Source organism: Rhamphochromis longiceps, linkage group LG10 (genome assembly GCF_057381845.1).
Source record: "Rhamphochromis longiceps isolate RC_006_pf linkage group LG10, R_longiceps_female_GT1.1, whole genome shotgun sequence".
Lineage (NCBI taxonomy): Eukaryota > Metazoa > Chordata > Actinopteri > Cichliformes > Cichlidae > Rhamphochromis > Rhamphochromis longiceps.
The window spans coordinates 34,112,245-34,131,213 of record NC_140566.1 but is presented as its reverse complement, the minus strand read 5'-3'; the positions used below and the strand labels follow the sequence as shown (position 1 = coordinate 34,131,213).

At 41.8% G+C, this 18,969-nt stretch overlaps 1 protein-coding gene across 1 annotated transcript; it reads left to right on the top strand.

The window, feature by feature from the left end:
- Positions 1-6,973: 6,973 nt before the first annotated feature.
- LOC146661269 (complement C1q-like protein 2) lies at positions 6,974-10,923 on the top strand. Its single transcript, XM_085419704.1, has 5 exons — positions 6,974-7,160; positions 7,420-7,473; positions 8,377-8,430; positions 9,715-9,849; positions 9,953-10,923. The coding sequence occupies exons 1-5, from the start codon at positions 6,974-6,976 to the stop codon at positions 10,231-10,233; spliced, it is 711 nt and encodes a 236-aa protein (XP_085275830.1). The 3' UTR covers positions 10,234-10,923.
- The last annotated feature ends 8,046 nt before the right edge of the window (positions 10,924-18,969 follow it).

Below are 18,969 nucleotides of genomic sequence, written 5' to 3'. Positions count from 1 at the left end.
CTCGAGTCATTAATTTTATGACTTTAGACTTGACTTGAAAAAATGTTCTAAGACTTGTGACTTGACTTGGACTTTTACACCAATGACTTGGGACTTGAATTGGACTTGAACCGGTTTACTTGAAAAGACTTGATATTTAAAATTTAACATGCATATTATATAGAGATTGAAAATGTGACGTCATTCACGGGTAGAACCGCAAAGGATTCTGGGAACTCGTGGCAAGCGGTACTAGCGCACGCAGGCTTTCAATTGAAATCAGTTACACAGCGATAAAAAGAAACACAAAAATGTCAAGAAGCTGTTGTATTATTAACTGCAATAGCCGGTCGCATGACAGCCACGGGAAGCCGACGGGTAAAGAGATCGGTTGTTATCGGATTACGTCGTTGAAGAGAAATTGTTCGAGCCATGTTTCCGAAGTAACAAAGAGGCGACGGGTGGCCTGGATTGCAGCCATTCAAAGATCAAATATAACGTCCCAGAACCCTCCAGCTCACAGGTTAGTCTGCTCCAAGCATTTACACGAAGGTCAGTGTTTTTTAGTAGTTAATACGTCATTTTCATAACATAATTGGTGATATAGGTTACAAGCAAGTCTGGCGCTGAACAGAAATTGTGGCGCTATGCTCCTTTGTTTATTGTGCATAAATAGTGAATTGTCCTGACACAATATTGCGTTTCGCTTATGTTATTATGGTACATTGACAAAAACATATACGTTTATTCACAGGATAAAACAGGTTTTTTTGTATCACTAATTGCCCAGTACGATTACAGCATACAATATTATTGTCACTGCTACATTTCTGTGATGCTACCAGAAATTATTTCCACTACTAATTAATTACCGTTGAGCTCAAAGGTTATATTAATAAACGGTTAACGAATGTGTATTTATGACGACGATTTGTGAGATTGGTAAACTTATGATACGTACGATGGTCTTTCGTTCTACACGGTGCATTTCAAGGTCCTGCACCCATCCGTCGGTAAACTGTACCTGGACTTGTTGCAGTGACCGGAAGTTACTAAACTTCATGAGTGTATGCACTCACTCCAAGAACCGTATGATTATTAATATGCATATAAATAAAGAAGCTATTTTGTGCAAAGATGTCAACTGTAAGAACGCTGTGCATAAACATTTACTCTGCTCAATGTATGATGATATAGTGACTGCTCTGTATAAAAGTGGCACACTGCTTGATAAACAATATAAGCATAAGAAACCTAACATCAGACCTGGCTGGAAAGAACATGTATCCATGTACCATGATGAAGCTCGCATAGCTTATAAATGTTGGGCCATGGCTGGAAGACCTAAACAAGGCCCAGAATTTGAACAGAAAAAATGTGCGAATGCCAGATATAAGTACGCTGTTCGCTTTATAACTAAAAATGAGCAAATGCTGAGAGCAGATTCTTTGGCCAGGAAAATGCTGTGTAATAATACGGCAGATTTTTGGAAAGAGGTGAAAGCTCTTAATAACTGTAAACCATCTCTACCATCAACTGTTGAAGGTGTTTCTGGGGCAGATAACATTGCAGCATTATGGAGACAGCATTACAGTGCGTTGTTTAACTGTATAAAAAGTGAACCATATGAGGACAATCTTGACATGAGTAATGACACAATAAGTGTAAGGACACATGAAGTATATGAAGCCATTCATAGGTTGTCTGATAATAAATCCTCTGGTTTGGATCACATCACTGCAGAACATTTAAAACATGCTAGTGTAAGGCTAGCTCCTCTTTTAGCACTCTGTTTCACTGGGTTTATGATTCATGGCATATTACCAGACTCAATGCTGTGTATTTTACTGGTACCAGTTATGAAGGACAAAGCTGCAAAAGTGAGCTGCTTGGATAATTACAGGCCAATTGCACTAGCCAGTATTTTATCTAAGGTGTTAGAAAGAATCTTGTTTGACAGAGTTAGTGTGTTCATCTCTTCTCTGGATAATCAGTTTGGCTTCAAAGCACGGCACTGACATGTGCATATATGCACTCAAGGAAATAGTCAGTTTGTAAAGGGCTAAAAATTCATCTGTCCTCATGTCTTTCATTGATGCCTCTAAGGCTTTTGATCGAGTGAACCACAGAAAACTTTTTGATAAAATGAAGAGATGGGGAGTTCCTCAGTACATCGTGAGGATTCTCTCTTACTGGTACGCTCATCAGAACATGCAGGTTAAATGGGGAAGCAGTATTTCTGCCCCCTTTGGTGTCAGCAATGGTGTTAGACGGGGTGGGATTTTGTCTCCAATTTTATTTAATTTGTATGTTGATGATTTGTCCATACAACTGAGAGCCTGTAACACTGGGTGTATATTAGGTAAAGCACTGATAAATCATCTTATGTATGCAGATGACCTGGTTGTTTTTAGTCCAAGCAGTGCTGGGTTACAGGATCTTCTTAATGTCTGTACTGAATATGGTGTGCAATATGACATTGAGTACAATGCTGCTAAAAGTGCTGTTTTGATATGTAGAACCAAGCAGGATAAACAGCTAAATTTCCCTTTGTTTAAACTGGCACAAAAAACTCTTGAAGTTCATAAAAAGGTGAAATACCTCGGTCACTTTATTACTGAGCAAATGAATGATGATGATGACATATACAGACAACGATGTAAGCTCTATGTGCAGGCAAATACTATTGCACGCAAATTCAGCTTTTGTTCACTTCCAGTTAAAGTGGCTTTGTTTAAAGCGTATTGCACACCGCTATATACTGCCCCCTTGTGGTCATCCTACAAACAATGTAGCATGCAGAAGCTGCATGTTGCATATAATGATGCGATGAGAATCCTTTGCAGGATACCTAGAAGTGGTAGTGCCAGCCAGATGTTTGTAGCTGTGGGTGTCTGGACTTTTAAAGCACTTTTAAGAAAGTTAATGTTCAGTTTTAGAGAACGACTGGATGGTTCGAGTAACAGTATAATTTTAGCACTCACAGATCCGACAGTGAGTGGTTCCCGTTACTCATCCAGTCTCAGAAAGCACTGGTTAAAGTGTTTGTGTATTTATTGATTTATTTTAAGTAATTGTGTTTTATGTATATTATGGTTTTATGTTTTTACAAATGTTTTAGATACTTATTTATATACATATATATATTTAATGGTGTATACCTTGTGTTGGGGGGGGGGGGGGGGGGGGGAGTGTTGTGTGTGTGTGTTTTTTTTTTTGTTTTTTTTTTGTCTTGTTTTTATGGACATGAAGTCTGCCAATTAAGATTGAATTGAATTATAAAGATCCATTAGAGTGTTCATCATATCGTCCTATATCACTCTTAAATGTAGATTTAAAAATACTGTCAAAAACACTTGCTCTCAGGCTAGAGCAACATCTACCATTGTTAATTTCTCCAGATCAGACAGGTTTCGTGAAGGGTAGGCATGGTTTTTTCAACCTGCGCAGGTTTTTGAACATATTACACACCAAGTCAACTACAACCCCTGAAATTGCCTTATTACTCGATGCTGAGAAGGCATTTGACCGGGTGGAGTGGGATTATCTGTTTTATACTCTGCATAAATTTGGATTTGGCCCTAATTTCATTTCATGGATTCAGTTACTTTACTCCTCACCTATGGCACGTGTTAGAACAAATTCGTTATTCTCTTCTTATTTCCCACTTCTCCGTGGTACGAGACAAGGTTGTCCCTTATCCCCTCTTCTTTTTGCATTATCAATTGAACCACTGGCGATTAAACTGCGAGCTGACAGTTGCATTAAGGGCATCTTCAGAGGTGACCAGGAGCACAAAATATCCTTATATGCTGACGACCTCCTGCTGTATATGTCAGAGCCTTTATGCTCTCTTCCCCGTGCTCTTGCCATTTTTGAATGTTTTGGTAATATTTCAGGTTACAAGTTAAATCTGCATAAAAGTGAACTTCTCTGTGTCAACTCTATAGCCAGAAAGATTTCATTTTCAGGTTTTCAATTTAGTGTTAAATCAGGGTATGTGACCTATCTGGGGGTTAAGGTTACCCACTCATACAAAGATCTTTATGAAAGAAACTTTGTCCCGCTGCTTAAAAATACTGAGACAGATCTTCAGAGGTGGAACAATTTACCACTGTCATTAATTGGCCGCGTCAATTCTATCAAAATGAACATACTTCCCAAGTTCCTTTACTTATTTCAATGTATCCCATGCTACTTACCCAATAAGTATTTTATAACACTGAATAAGCATATCTCTGCATTTATTTGGAATGGCAAAAGTCCACGAATTCGTAAAGATTTCATGCAGAGGACTAGGCCAATGGGTGGATTAGCCTTGCCAAACTTTCAGTCTTATTATTGGGCAGCAAATATTCGTAATATGCTGTACTGGATGAGTAATGTTACTACAGAGACTCCAGCTTGGCTCCAAATTGAGTCATCCAATTGTGGCAAAATTTGCCTATCAGCTTTGTTGAGTTCAGCTCTCCCATTAGAACTATACACCTATAAACGTAACCCTTTGTTGTATGACTCGCTCAGAATCTGGGTGCAATGTAGGAAAAGGTTGGGGTTACACTTAATGTCAATTAAAGCACCTATCTGCTCAAACCATATGTTCCCACCCTCCATGATGGACTCTGCCTTTAAAATATGGGAAAGTAATGGCCTTAGAAATATCAAAGACCTCCTGAAGCAGTTTAATGTTCCTCGGCAACATTTTTTCCGCTATTTACAAATTCGTCACTTTGTAAAGAGTCGATTTCCTTCATTTCCGGAACTACCTGAGGAAACTTCTTTGGATAAAATTATTAATATAAACGTTCATAAGAGAGGGGCGATTAAAGAAATCTATGCTATATTATTAGATCTTCAATCTCCTTCTCTCTTCATCCTTAAAGCACAGTGGGAGAAAGACCTTGGGATGACTATAACAGATGAGCTCTGGCAATCTTTTCTCCAGAGGGTACACTCTTCTTCGATATGTGCCAGGCATGGGCTCCTTCAATTTAAGGTCCTACACCGATTACATATCTCCAAGGAAAAGTTAGCCAAGTTCTATCCAGGAGCTGACCCTCTGTGTAACAGATGTAAAGCAGAAACAGGTTCGCTCCTTCATACCTTTTGGACATGCCCCAATCTTCATACCTATTGGGTGTCTATATTTAACACTCTGTCAGAGATGTATAACGTTAAATATGAGCCTTCTGCTCTAACGGCTATCTTTGGGGTGATACCTCAAGACATCACTTTGCCAAAATGCTATTCGAATTCTATTGCCTTTGCTTCACTTATCGCAAGGCGCCTTATACTTTTAAGATGGAAGCAGGAAGCTCCTCCCACACATGAACAGTGGCTTGCGGAGCTCATGAGGTTTTTACATTTAGAAAAGATGAGATATACACTGGCAGGTTCAACCACCAAATTTCTTAGGGCATGGCAGCCATTCTTGATGTACATGGAAACATTTAAAATGACCACCTTATCATGACCAGATACCATATCTCTATATCGCTATCATAGCTAACTGTACGCTGAATGTCCCTTATACATTTTATTTTTCTATTTGTTTGTTGTTGTTTGTTTGTTTTTTGTTGTTTTGTAGGGGTTTCTTTGGTTTGTTTGTTTGTTTTTTCCTTCTCTATTTCTGTTATCTTTTGGGGTATTGTAAATACTGAACAGCAAACTACTGTATGTTCAATGTTTTGTTGTTAACATGCTGCTGTGACTGAAAATAAAATTTATAAAAAAAAAAAAAAGATTGAATTGAATTGAATTGAAATAAATATGCTAAGATGAGATAGCTGACTTCATCTAACTAGCAAATGTTGTCCAGGCTACGTTGGTGATACAGTTTTTTTTTTATGTGTATGATATTTTTGTCATGCGATTTTAAAGCCGGTCCTACAACCGCATCCAAGAATAACATGCAGCTTATCTCAGAACTGTCGGTGAAAATTATTCTTGGAGCTAGGTTTAATTGAGCTGCATTTTAAAGAGGTGCAATTTCACAATTTGTGTATATTTTCTAAGTTCACTATTTTGTCATGTGTTGAGAAAAACACAGATTTTAAAATTACATGGTCTAATATTTACATTTAGCATAACTGCAACATTATTTTTTCGTTTTTTTTTTTTTAAAGACTCGAAAGGACTTGAAATTCAAAGTTTCAGACTTGTGACTTGACTTGGACTTTTACACCAGTGACTTGAGACTCGACTCTGACTTGCCTGACATTACTTGAGACTTGACTTGAGACTTGAGGATAAAGACTTGAGACTTACTTGAGACTTGCAAGACAATGACTTGGTCCCACCTCTGGTGTTTTTCTCCTCTGTGTTTCTGCTCACTTCCTAGTTCTCAGTTCATGGTTTGTTTTCTAGTTTGAGTTTCTTGTTTCCAGTTTCTCCTTTAGGTTTGTATTTGTCGTGAGTTTTTCCAGCAATAAAGCTGCCGTTTTGAGTTTATTCTTCAGGCCTACATACGGGTCCTCATCCTGCTTGCCATACAACACAACCATGACAGTTATTGCAAAGATACACCAGCCTTAATGCAGAGGATAAGCCATTCAAGTACAGTTGGACTTCCTCATCAACCGCCCCAGGCGTAAACACCTCCAGACCATAATTTCAAAGCTACAAAAATACAAGGCCACAGACCAAAATATGACTGGGTTTGACCTCACAAGTAATGTAATTAAACAGCACCTTTCAGCTGGTGTTTTATCCGTTCATCTCTTTTGCATTCCTCTTCCTCATTCTCTCAAGATTTCCTCAATCTCCAACAGTCTGAAAAGAGAAACAAAACGTGACCAGCTTCACAAAGTGTAACAAGATGAAAATGTGATATTCATGGTTCATTGATAAAGTCTTTACTTGTGTTGTAGTGAAAGTTTCAGATTTTGCTGTGTCTGTGGGAGGAAGTTTGGAGGAAGTAACCTCCCCATATACACACCTTTGTCTGACATGCTATAAAAAGCTCAGTCGGAGTAGCAGAGGACACAATATCACCATGGAGGTCATTGTGTTTTTCTCGCTGTTGCTTTCAGTCTGCACTCTTTCAGCAAATCTGGCTGAAGCAGATAAGTCTTCAAACCAACAACCCTGTCCACAGGACACCCAAGCTGTGCTGAGACAGCTGACCGCCTCAGTGGCTGTGCAGAAAGAGCAGATCACGGTCCTACAGAAAAAGACTCAAGGTACAGTATCATGTCAGGTAGTGAGAGAAGTAACAGCAAAAACAAATTGGCATATGATCCAGTGTTGTGTTAGAGAGATATCAATGTCACTCGTAAATATTCAGAATGACTGAAATGACAAACATTCATGGTTTTGTTTTCTTGTGAAAATAAATATTTTGTATAGAAATGAAATATAAAAGTAAGTATAGAAATATTGGCCAATCCTTAAAGAAATTGATGGTCCAGGGAAATACATTTTATTTTGCACTTATTTCAGAACAGACCGCAAAGCTGAAGAGTGAAATTGACCAGCTGAAGCTGCAGTCTACAGGTATTGTGTGGAAATCATCATGGCTCTGATCATTTCTAACTGTTAAAAAAATCTGCAGCTGACACGTTTTTGATGCTAAAATATAAAGGGTGTAAATATTTGACTTAAAACTTGGTGGATCAACATATGTTACTCCTATAAATCTGTCCACCAGGTGGCGCTACTGTGCTAGAAAATCTGTGGTTCATCACAGAGGCAACTTGACCACCAACATTGTCTTTATTTGTGGTAAAGCAGGGAGAGAGCGAGGGCAAATGAGCTGCACTGCAGTCTTTCAGCATACGGGGCAGCTGTGGCTCAGGTGGTAGCAGCTCATCTACCAACTGGAAGGTTGGTGGATCGCTCTCTGGCTCCACATGCTGAAGCTTCTTTGGGCGACATGCCTCTATCAGAGTGTGTTAGGCAAAGCTCTTAGACAAAGATCAAAAGTATGTGTATGAATACAAGCACATTGTGTGGTCAGCTGAGTAGAAAGGTGCTATGTAAGTATAATCAATACTGGTCACCTGCTCAACCAGCAGAGCTATAGTGGCATGATAACGCCATTGTTTACATACAGTCTAGGGTTCATGTCTCAGTGAAAGAGAGAGGGAAACACAAAGTGGAGAGTTGACAGACTGTGGATAAACATGACAGCGTGAAACTGCACAGATTTCAAATGAGAATCAGTGATGCAGTCAAACAAGTCTGCTTCTTCAACCATTCTCCACCCAGCACCTGTAGGAGGTGTGGTCCTGTGGCTCTGCAGTGTGTGGGGTGGAGGATGAGGGGACGTGGGGGAGACCACCGCTCGGTGTAGCATGAACAGAATGAGAGTCACAGTTACTTTCTTACTTACAGATAAAAACATGTGAATCACTGTGTGCTGTCAGTGAGATTGTTTGATCTCTTTGCTTTTTTCAGATGGTGCAGCAAAGCTGAAGACTGAGATTGACGCGCTGAAGCAGGAGCTACGAGGTACTGTGTGGAAATCTTATCTGACTGTGCATTTACTGGCTGTGCAGATGTTTTACTTTTGGCGGATCAACATATGTCAGTGCTATCAATCTATTCATAAAGTGGTGTCACTGTGTTTGAACATTTTTATTTTATTCACAGAAATAACTTTAGTACACACAGTGTTTTTACACATCAAGTACAATTACTGGATCCACTTTTCTGAATTACATTATGAAAAAAGAATTTCTGAGGGACTCTAGGATAAAATTATCAAAAAAGAAATTGAATTCCTGGAGAAATTTACCAAGAAATACATATTGCCTCTGAGTCTTCATATAGTTTTTATATGTATGGACCTCTGTATTTTGGCAATTTTCACTTTTAGCATCTGCTACGGCTGGGGTGTTAAACTTTAAGCCCAGGGGCCAGAATTGACTTGCCGAACACTCCAATCTGACCCCCTGGTCAGCTTAGGAAAATATGAACAAGGCCATAAACTTTTGGACTTTTCACTGTTTCAGTGAGAGTTCTGTATTAGTTATTATCAGGTTTATGGCTTTTCCTACTCATAAAAACCTCTCCATGGTCATTTATACTACGCTGAAGACAAAAAGAACTAGACAAAGAATTAAATGGCAGAAACATCATGTTTTTTCTCTCCTAAAGAAATCTGTCATCACTGAAAAATGAGTTTGCTCTAAGGTTTAAAATACATTGGCACAGATGTAGGGTGAGAGCCACTCAGGGCTGGGATTTAATCCTGACTGACTGTATATTTGTCAGACCTTGATGAAGACTCAGACTTGATACACATTAGTCTATTTTAATGTTTTATTTTTATATGATCTTGTCAGAAACAGGTGACCCCACGAACTCCTGTTTTGTATTGAACTCGTGTTCACCCTGCTGATGAGCACCTGTTGGATAAGCGTTTAAAGCCATGCACAGTTTCCTTTTCCTGTTTTTTGAAAACTGAATGACATTAAACTGAGCTTATGTTTTTCTGAAGCACAAACCAAAATGCAACTAAAACACTGAATAACACAGTTTGTTGTCTTGGCAGAAGCTACAAAATAACTTCCTGTCTGATCTAAAGGACGAGTTTAGGATCCTCAAAGTTAGATTTGATCAAATTTCATTTTCAAGTCACAGAGTTTGATTTCTTCTGTGACAGTGAAACGCTTCCAGCTGTCAAACATTTCTTTCATTGGAGATTAAAGTTTTTGTCATGGTCACTTTTTTGGGAAGAGTCTAACTCTACAACAGGAAGTTTAAATAATGACATTTCTCTCTCTCTCTCAGCCACACATGTGGCTTTCTCAGCAGCTGTGCTTCTTCCAGGCACTGGACCATACGTCGGACCCTTTAACACAGAGACCACTCTGGTCTTCAAACATGTTATCACGAACATTGGAAATGCCTACAACCCATCCACAGGTAATAACACTGAATGTCACTTCTCAGCTATGTTGATGTCAGGCTGATGTTCCAGATGTTCTAACAGCTGATTTTCCTTTTAACAAAAACAAATGTCCCACAGGTATTTTCACTGCACCAGTGAGAGGAGTCTACCACTTTGAGTTGCACATGTTTGGACATGGTGGTGTTGCTGTAGGTGCTTATTTGTACAAGAATCAAGGGCTCGTTGTTATTGCATATGAACACCAAACAGCAGCTGGAGAACTGAGTGGCTCTAATGGAGCCTCACTGCTTCTAGAGGTTGGAGATCAGGTGTTTGTGCGTCTCCTCGATGGTAGAAGGATATATGACAATCAAAATCATCACACCACCTTCAGTGGTCATCTGATCTTCACCATGTGAGAGGTGTGACAGCTCCAACACTTCCTGTTTGGCCTGTCCTGTGTGGGCGGAGCTTAGCCATTTTTAGAAGTAAAACAGGAAGTAAATCACCTGCTGGAATCAGTTTCTTGCTCTCTCTCTCTTTCTGGTTGGGTTCTAGTTTTGTGTTTATTTGTTTCTACTGACTCAGATAATTTACTTCTTCTTGTTATCTTTGATTCAAATAAATCCAGTTACATGCTCAGTGATTCTCTTCTCTTTGTCCTTTCTTCGAGTCGGCTCTTCACAAAGTGCTGCTCCTCCATTAGGTCCTGACTATTTTCTATAAGTTGGTAAACTGCATCGTTTTTTATTGGCTCCACTGTCCTGTGTTGGTCAGTCTGTTATTTTGGTGACTGCTGGCCCACATGTTTGCTTTTAACTGGAGTCTTTCCTGTTAAGTTGAGCAAAATCCAACAGTTTTTTTCTCTTCTTTGATAATCATGCAGGTGTTTTTCTTAAACTCTTAACAGATGTTAAACTTAATCTGACTATCATGATAAAACTGTAAACAGCTGATTTAGTTTGATATAAAATGTGTGTCAGTGCTGTGGAGGAATGTTTCCTTATTTTCCATCCGAATCCAAATGCAGACACAGATAACTGACTGTAAACTTACTCGGGTTCATTTCTTTAAATTCTTTACTTTCAAAATAAAAGCATCTTTGAACTAGCATTGTTGATTTCTTTTCATGTGTTTTATACATAGAGCAGCAATCAAATCTACACATGCTGGGAGTTACTATCATAGGTGGAAACGCAGAATGAGTCCTGTCCCTGAACAAAAACTAACACACACACATAAAGAGGAGGGAGAGAAAATGGTAGGCCAGCACAGAGAGGATTGGGGGACTATGACAAATCGTGACTTTAATAATAATAATAAGGAGAAGAACCAATAACATTATTGTATGTTTAATCGTTTTAACAACAAAGTTTTCTCAGTTCAATGTCTCTTTTACAGAGAAACAGAAATAAACATTGTTTCTCTTAACATTTTATAGGTTTTCTGATTAGTCAAGCAGGAAAACTTCAACAAGTACATTCTGGTTAAACTTTCCATATGGGATAGGTGGACAGTAAAATCTGGTTATATCATTGGAAAATTCCCCTTTTTTCCAACATTACAAGTTTATCTTAAAGCTGGGATTCCTTCTGGGCCAAAATATTTTTTAATATAATCAATAATAACTGTATTAGATTCTGGAGAATGATGTGAATTCTCTGTAGGATGGTTGTCTTTCTTTTCCCTTTGATTATCTATGAGTCTTTTTAGCTTCTTCTTGATGCCTTCTGTTGGTGATTTCTCAAAGCCTGTATGGCCTGAATGCAACATCAGGGTTTGTTACACTGGACTTTTTCACAAAGGTCATAACACATAACATTTGTGTGGTCTTTGGCGCTCTGTGGATGTCACTTCCTGCAACTTGGTGCTGTTCCCCTCAGTCCTAGAGGCCCTGTTGGGGAGATGTGGGTCAGTGTGAGTGCAGCAAAAGTGCTAAGAAGTGGTTCAAAGCTCATTTGTTTCACTCACAGAATTTACTCTCGTTTTTTAGCGTTGACTGTCAAGCTTAGCAAAGTATCACTATCCAGAGTTGAGAACAGAAAGCAGTGTTGCAATCTTATGTGACTCTCTGCAGTTTCTCTCCTCTTGTCATCCTTCTAAAACTGCATGCCCACAGACACTGTAACTGCTCCCAGACTACCAAAAATAGGCAAGCAATGAATTACTTATGATTTCTGAGATTTCTTTTTAAAATCTGATTTAGTGCTCATTTCTGAAAAAAATAATTTTAAGCAAATTAAACATTCAAGTACTTGTTGAAAATGACAACCTGTAACGTGCGGTGGAGATGAAGCCAGCCGCAGAGGTGTGCAGGTGGAGAGCGAATGAGCAACAGCTTCTGACTTTCCACAACACTACACATGAGCGGGAGGAGGGAGGTATGCGGTCTTCACACACCCCCGTTCTCTGCTGACCATCGGGCGTGGGGGGCTGGGAGGAGGTGTTGGCCGTCCGATTGAGATCTGGGATGCGGGGCCTCCCTGCTGCTGCGGAGCCTGGGGCGGTCTGCTTGCCTCCACCCCGGGATGAAGGGTAACATCTCCTGGGTCTAGGTGCCGTTTCCCCCTCTGGGGCGAGGGTACCTGGACCCGGGGTATAGAGTATGTTTGGGGAGTGTGATTGTGTGTACATGTCCATTTATGTCAGTCCTTACGTTGGGTGAGTGCTGAGTGTTTGTATATGTGAGCATGAGAGTGGGAATGCATGTTTGTGTCTGTGTGTGCCTGTTTGTCTGTGTCTATATATGTCAGGTCGGGTCTTAGACTCCACCTCTCTGGGAACTCCCAGGCCCTCCAAAGTGTGGAGGCCTATCTCCCCTCACCACACTCCCTGCCGGTGACTGATGCCCTCAGGGGTCGGTGCATTGGTGGTTCTTGGTGTCCGGGGCTGGGCGCTTAGGTTTGTACCAGCTCACTCCCGGTGGCTACCTGGCGGGGCCTGGTGCCTGTTGCTCAGTCAGGCCTATTCTGGGGTGCGGGGGACCCTCGGGCCTCCGGCCTCTGGGCCTGCGGCTCAGTTCACTCTGGCACAGCTGGCTGCCGGCAGAGCCGGCGGGCACGCCAGTGCAGCCCCCTCTGGCTTCTGCTTGGTGGCTACTGGGTGACGCCTCATCTGGGGATCCTCAGCCCTTCCCAGGAGGGTGGCACGGATGCCCCTCCGGTGGTCCTCCTTGGGCTCTCCTGCTCTGGGAGCCTCTGGATGTCTGGGGCCTGGATCTCCTCCATGCCTGCTTCATGCCCTGGGGGACGGGGCTATGGCTCTCTACATCCTCTTGCAGACCATTACATGTGGAAACCTTCTGAATACAAGCGCGCTGATCCACACAGGTGTTCACTGTTCATAGACATAAACAGTGTTGGGTAAGTTACTTTAAATTAGTAACTTAGTTACATTACTAGTTACTTCTATCAAAAGTAACTCAGTTACTTCAAGTTACTCGTTACTTTCAGAGTAACTAGTTACTAGGGAAAGTAACTTTTACTCAGAATTCTCTTGTTAATGTGTTGCTTCCATAACTTTGCCTGTCTTCTAGCTTGCTTACTTGCCACAAGTGCACTGTGCCACCTACCAAACGAAAAAATAATGTGCACATTTCCACGAGAGAAATCCCACGCCTGATTCTATCCTAGCCTGCTTTTTACATCCAACACAAAAACTGCAGTCGTGGTGCTTTCGATTGTACTCAGAACTCGGATATTCTGCCTTCTGAATAGGAAGATGTAGGTAACACCAGACTGCAGATGAGCTGCATACAGGGCTGGACTGGGACAAAAAATCAGACGGGCATTTTGACTAGAGACCGGCCCGCCATTATAGGAAAAATCATAAAGCCTTTGAATGAAAATAAACACTGTTGTGACAGTGATGTACACTGTTCTGATGGTATATATGCACCAATCTATCAATTGTTTTTTTGTAAGACTCAGATAATTATTTTTTTAAAAGCGAGACATTTTAAATGAGAATAAGAAAGAAAAGTATTTCTTTGTGCCCCCCTCTCCCTGTTAATGCCCTACCTGGCCCCCTGGCAACACTTTGCTAGACCCGCCCCTGCACAGTTACCAGCTGTCAGCTACTTAGAAAAGGATCCTGGTGTTATTTGTCTCTCAGAAACAGCTCATAACTTCCCTTCAACTCATTCATGTCACCCAAAAGGTAAACCTGTTTCTCCATCACCTGTTCAGCTCTGATGATCCAGTAAGGACATCTCCTGGTTTCATCTTCATGTTTCCCTCTCACCACATATCCAAACCGACATCATGACCAGCAGGTTTACAGCTGTGGCTCCAGCAAACATCAGCTGATACTAGAAATTAATATTAAATAAATTCTAACAACAGCTGATCAAGCTTAAACGTGCTGCTGTTGTTTAGCGCGACATCCGCTGGTTTCCTCTTTCTGGCGCAAAGTGGGCGATAAATAAACAAGAGAGACGATCAGCTGATCATTGATCAGTTTCATGATTGAAGTAGAAACAGGAGAGAGAGGGGACAGAATGAGAGAAGAAGAGGCAGCTGTGCAGCGTAAACACAGAATAACTCCAGCTTTGTGTCTTTTTCATTGTAGCTGAAGTCCGGGACAAACTGTTCCTTTTCACCTCAATACGAAACGTGTAATATTTTCTCTGAATACGAGACGATTCCGTTTTTTACGGGACGGTTGGCAACTCTAATAATTAACCTTATGAACAAAATAAAGTTCAACATCAGTAACATAGCACCACCCAGCTGTATAGAAACTCCGTCATGCTAGCTAGTACGCAGTACGAAAAACTCAGCATAACGAAAATAAACTCCACCTAAACTTGGTTCATATCTGACCCAGATGGACTGCAGGTCATAACTTCTTACCTGAAGTTCAGTTCACCTGATACTCAGACCAGCGGCTGCTTCGGGTCTCTCCTCTTGCCTCCCTTTCCCTCCTCCACCTGCTGGCTTCCACCACTCGCTAATGTTATTGAATCTGTGGAAGCTCCGCGATAGCCACCACACGAAGTAACGAATAACGAGCCTATCTAAATCCCAGTAACGAGTAACGCGTTCCCGGTTTTGGCATAATAACTAGTTACCGTGCTCGTTACCACAATAATAGCGTAGTTACTGTAACGCGTTACTTAATAACGCGTTAGTCCCAACACTGGACATAAACTACACCTTTCTTGGCTGCCACTTCAAAGCACATTGTGCGCTGTCGGTCCTGCGTGCTGCACAACAACATTCAATATCTAGTATTTACTGCTGTTTACACTTAGCTAGATTAATGCGAAGTTGTTGTGTTTAATATGCTGCTTTGGGTTTTTTTGCTTGTTTCCTCTTCTTTTTCTCTCAACAGGTGATCCAGGAGATTTTCTTTTCTGTGCCCTTTCTCACTGTCCTTCTTCCCTTCTGTTTTTCTTTTCCTTCATCTTTCTTTCTCCCTTTCCTATCCCCCAGTCATGTCTGTCCCATCCGTAACAACTGAAAATAAAATAAAATAAATAATAACAACAAAGGTCGATCAAATGGACCGATACGGCAAGGCCGTGATGATCCATTTGGTAAAGTAAATCCATTGGGTCTCCTTGTTGGTCTTCAGACAACAATTCTGACGGCTAAAGAACCAAATGGGACAGGCAAAAAACAAAACAAAAAAAAAAAACACCCAAGTGACCTGCTGTGGGTGGTCATGAAAATAGTCCCGCAAGGTGCCTCTCATGGAAGTAGGGGCAAACAGTTTCAGCTCTTTCAAAGGGTGCAAAGCACATGTGGACTTGGGGTCTCTGTAACACAAAAGAGAGTCATACACAACATACTGCAACACGGTGGCACTGTCTGAGCTGTTCAGAGAGTCTGCTTCAATGTCTCTGAGGAGTGGACCTGTGACATGATCATCTAACTGCAGTTGTCTCAATTGTCAGCCAGAATGACGGGGGGCATAGTACGAATGTCCAGGCTGCCCATGACAGCATGATCTGGTAAAAGATCTGTCAGCCTGTCACTGGTCAGAGGCAAAGGATTGCGTGACAGTGCACCAGGAACTTTGTTTTGTGCACTTTTGTGAAATCAAAGTCCTGCAGGGCCCATATCACAGCAAGGCACTCCTTCTCTGAAGTGCAGTAGGGGAGTTCAGCTTTGTGAAGGGAGCCACTAGCAAAAGCTCGCTTCACTGAGGTTGGCGTATCAAACGCTTTAACCACCCTTACTTTGTCTGGATCGGGTTTAACACCTGATGATGTGATGCGGTACCCAAGGAAGGTGAATTCATCGAGGCAGAATTGGCACTTTTTGAGCTTCAATGACAAGCCAGCAGCCTGGAGTCGGCCCAGCACCTCCTCAAGATCCACTAAGTGCTGTTCAAAGGTAGGTGAGGCGATAACAATGTCATCCAGGTAGACTGTGCATGTTTTGTAAATGAGGCCAGCAAGCACAGAGTTCATAAGTCTCTGAAAAGTTGCAGGTGCTTTGCAGAGCCCAAAGGGCAGCACCCAAAACTGGAAGAGACCGCAGTGAGAGATTATGGCAGTTTTAGGCTTGGAGTCCTCTGCTACAGCAACCTGCCAATAGCCTCGCACTAAGACCAATGTTGAGACAAACTTTCCCCTTGCCAGAAAGTCTAAAGACTCATCTACACGAGGCAGGGGATAAGAGTCTTTTCGGGTAACTTGGTTGAGCCCTCGAAAGTCCACACAAAACCTTGGTTCTGCGGCCGCTCTATTGACAATGACTACAGGAGCTGCCCAAGGGCTTGTGGAAGGTTCAATGATGTTGTCCTTCAACATTTGTTGCACTTGTTCTTCAATCACACGTTTCGTAGTGGGTGACGTGCGATAGGGTGGGAGATTGACAGGTGTTGCATCGCCAGTCTCTATGGCGAGTTCAGTGAGAGCAGTACGGCCAAGACGACCATCAAACAAGGAGCTAAACTTGCTGAGCAGATTGAGTAAAGCATCCTTGTGGTTCTCCGAGAGACTTGCTTCAGACAGTTTGGCTGTAGTGAACCCTTGCTGAGAGCATTTGAAGCAGTAAGGTTCAGGGTTATAGTTTTCTCTGCCACACGAAGGAGGCTGTGGTCTATGTCGTCCAAGCACTGAGTGAAGCTCATGAGCACGCAGCACCAGGTCCATTACAGAAGTGCCATTAGCGCCATACAGGGCAACTCTGTATTTTTCAAGAGCATGTTTATTAATTAGGTCAATGTGAAATGCACTTCACACACGTACACACACGCACAGTGTTTGTCGCCAGATGCCACGTTTATTTATTGTTTTCATTTGTTATGACCGACCACAGTCTGACAGCTCCGGTCTCAGCTGATTTCCAGCCTCCCCTCCACTCCTCTCCCATCTCACTATAAAAGGGAAGGAAACCATCATCAGTCCAAACGCCATCAGCTGTTCTCACCTGCGTCTCCAGCACCGCCCCGTTGAGCTCACTGCACCACTCCTCCCCTGCAGCCGCGCCCGGGACCACACCTCCGCCACAGTCAATTCTATCTTTTTCAGGTGGAGGGCTTTTCAATTTCTCAAACTCACTCAGCATGTGGGCAACGAAGGTGGGGAGTGGTTCATCCTGAGTCTGAACACGATCCAAAACTCCTCTCAGGATGCATTCTTGGTTGTCAGAGGGCAGGAAAACTGTCTTAAACAGCTGACAGAATTGAGCCCATGATGTGATGTGGGAGCTCAATGCCTTTAAAAGCACATATAGTCATTTTTTTAATCTAATTTTTACCTGGTTTGCAAGAAATTGACCGGATTTGTTATAATTTCAAAATTTTGCAAGAAAAATTCTTTGTACTAAGAATTGAGTTTTTCTGAATAATTTCATTTAATTCTAGTCTTGTTTTACGTATTTTGTTCAGTATTTCCTGTTCCTGGCAGGACACGTAGGCTTCTTCTAAGGATTGGATGGTTTCTTCTTTTCATCTGATGTGAATGAAATGATTTTACCTCTCATCACAGCTTTTCCTGCTTCCCAGAGAACAGATGCTGATGTTGCAGGCAGTCTAAATATAAAGCGTACTCTTTTTAATCATATTTCATGACATCCTCATGTTTGAGCAATGATCTACAGTGGGGCAAAAAAGTATTTAGTCAGCCACCGATTGTGCAAGTTCCCCCACCTAAAATGATGACAGAGGTCAGTAATTTGCACCAGAGGTACACTTCAACTGTGAGAGACAGAATGTGAAAAAAAAATCCATGAATCCACATGGTAGGATTTGTAAAGAATTTATTGGTAAATCAGGGTGGAAAATAAGTATTTGGTCAATAACAAAAATACAACTCAATACTTTGTAACATAACCTTTGTTGGCAATAACAGAGGTCAAACGTTTACTATAGGTCTTTACCAGGTTTGCACACACAGTAGCTGGTATTTTGGCCCATTCCTCCATGCAGATCTTCTCGAGAGCAGTGATGTTTTGGGGCTGTCGCCGAGCAACACGGACTTTCAACTCCCGCCACAGATTTTCTATGGGGTTGAGGTCTGGAGACTGGCTAGGCCACTCCAGGACTTTCAAATGCTTCTTACGGAGCCACTCCTTTGTTGCCCGGGCGGTGTGTTTTGGATCGTTGTCATGTTGGAAGACCCAGCCTCGTTTCATCTTCAAAGTTCTCACTGATGGAAGGAGGTTTTGGCTCAAAATCTCACGATACATGGCCCCATTCATTCTGTCCTTAACACGGATCAGTCGTCCTGTCCCCTTGGCAGAAAAACAGCCCCATAGCATGATGTTTCCACCCCCATGCTTCACAGTAGGTATGGTGTTCTTGGGATGCAACTCAGTATTCTTCTTCCTCCAAACACGACGAGTTGAGTTTATACCAAAAAGTTCTACTTTGGTTTCATCTGACCACATGACATTCTCCCAATCCTCTGCTGTATCATCCATGTGCTCTCTGGCAAACTTCAGACGGGCCTGGACATGCACTGGCTTCAGCAGCGGAACACGTCTGGCACTGCGGGATTTGATTCCCTGCCGTTGTAGTGTGTTACTGATGGTGACCTTTGTTACTTTGGTCCCAGCTCTCTGCAGGTCATTCACCAGGTCCCCCCGTGTGGTTCTGGGATCTTTGCTCACCGTTCTCATGATCATTTTGACCCCACGGGATGAGATCTTGCGTGGAGCCCCAGATCGAGGGAGATTATCAGTGGTCTTGTATGTCTTCCA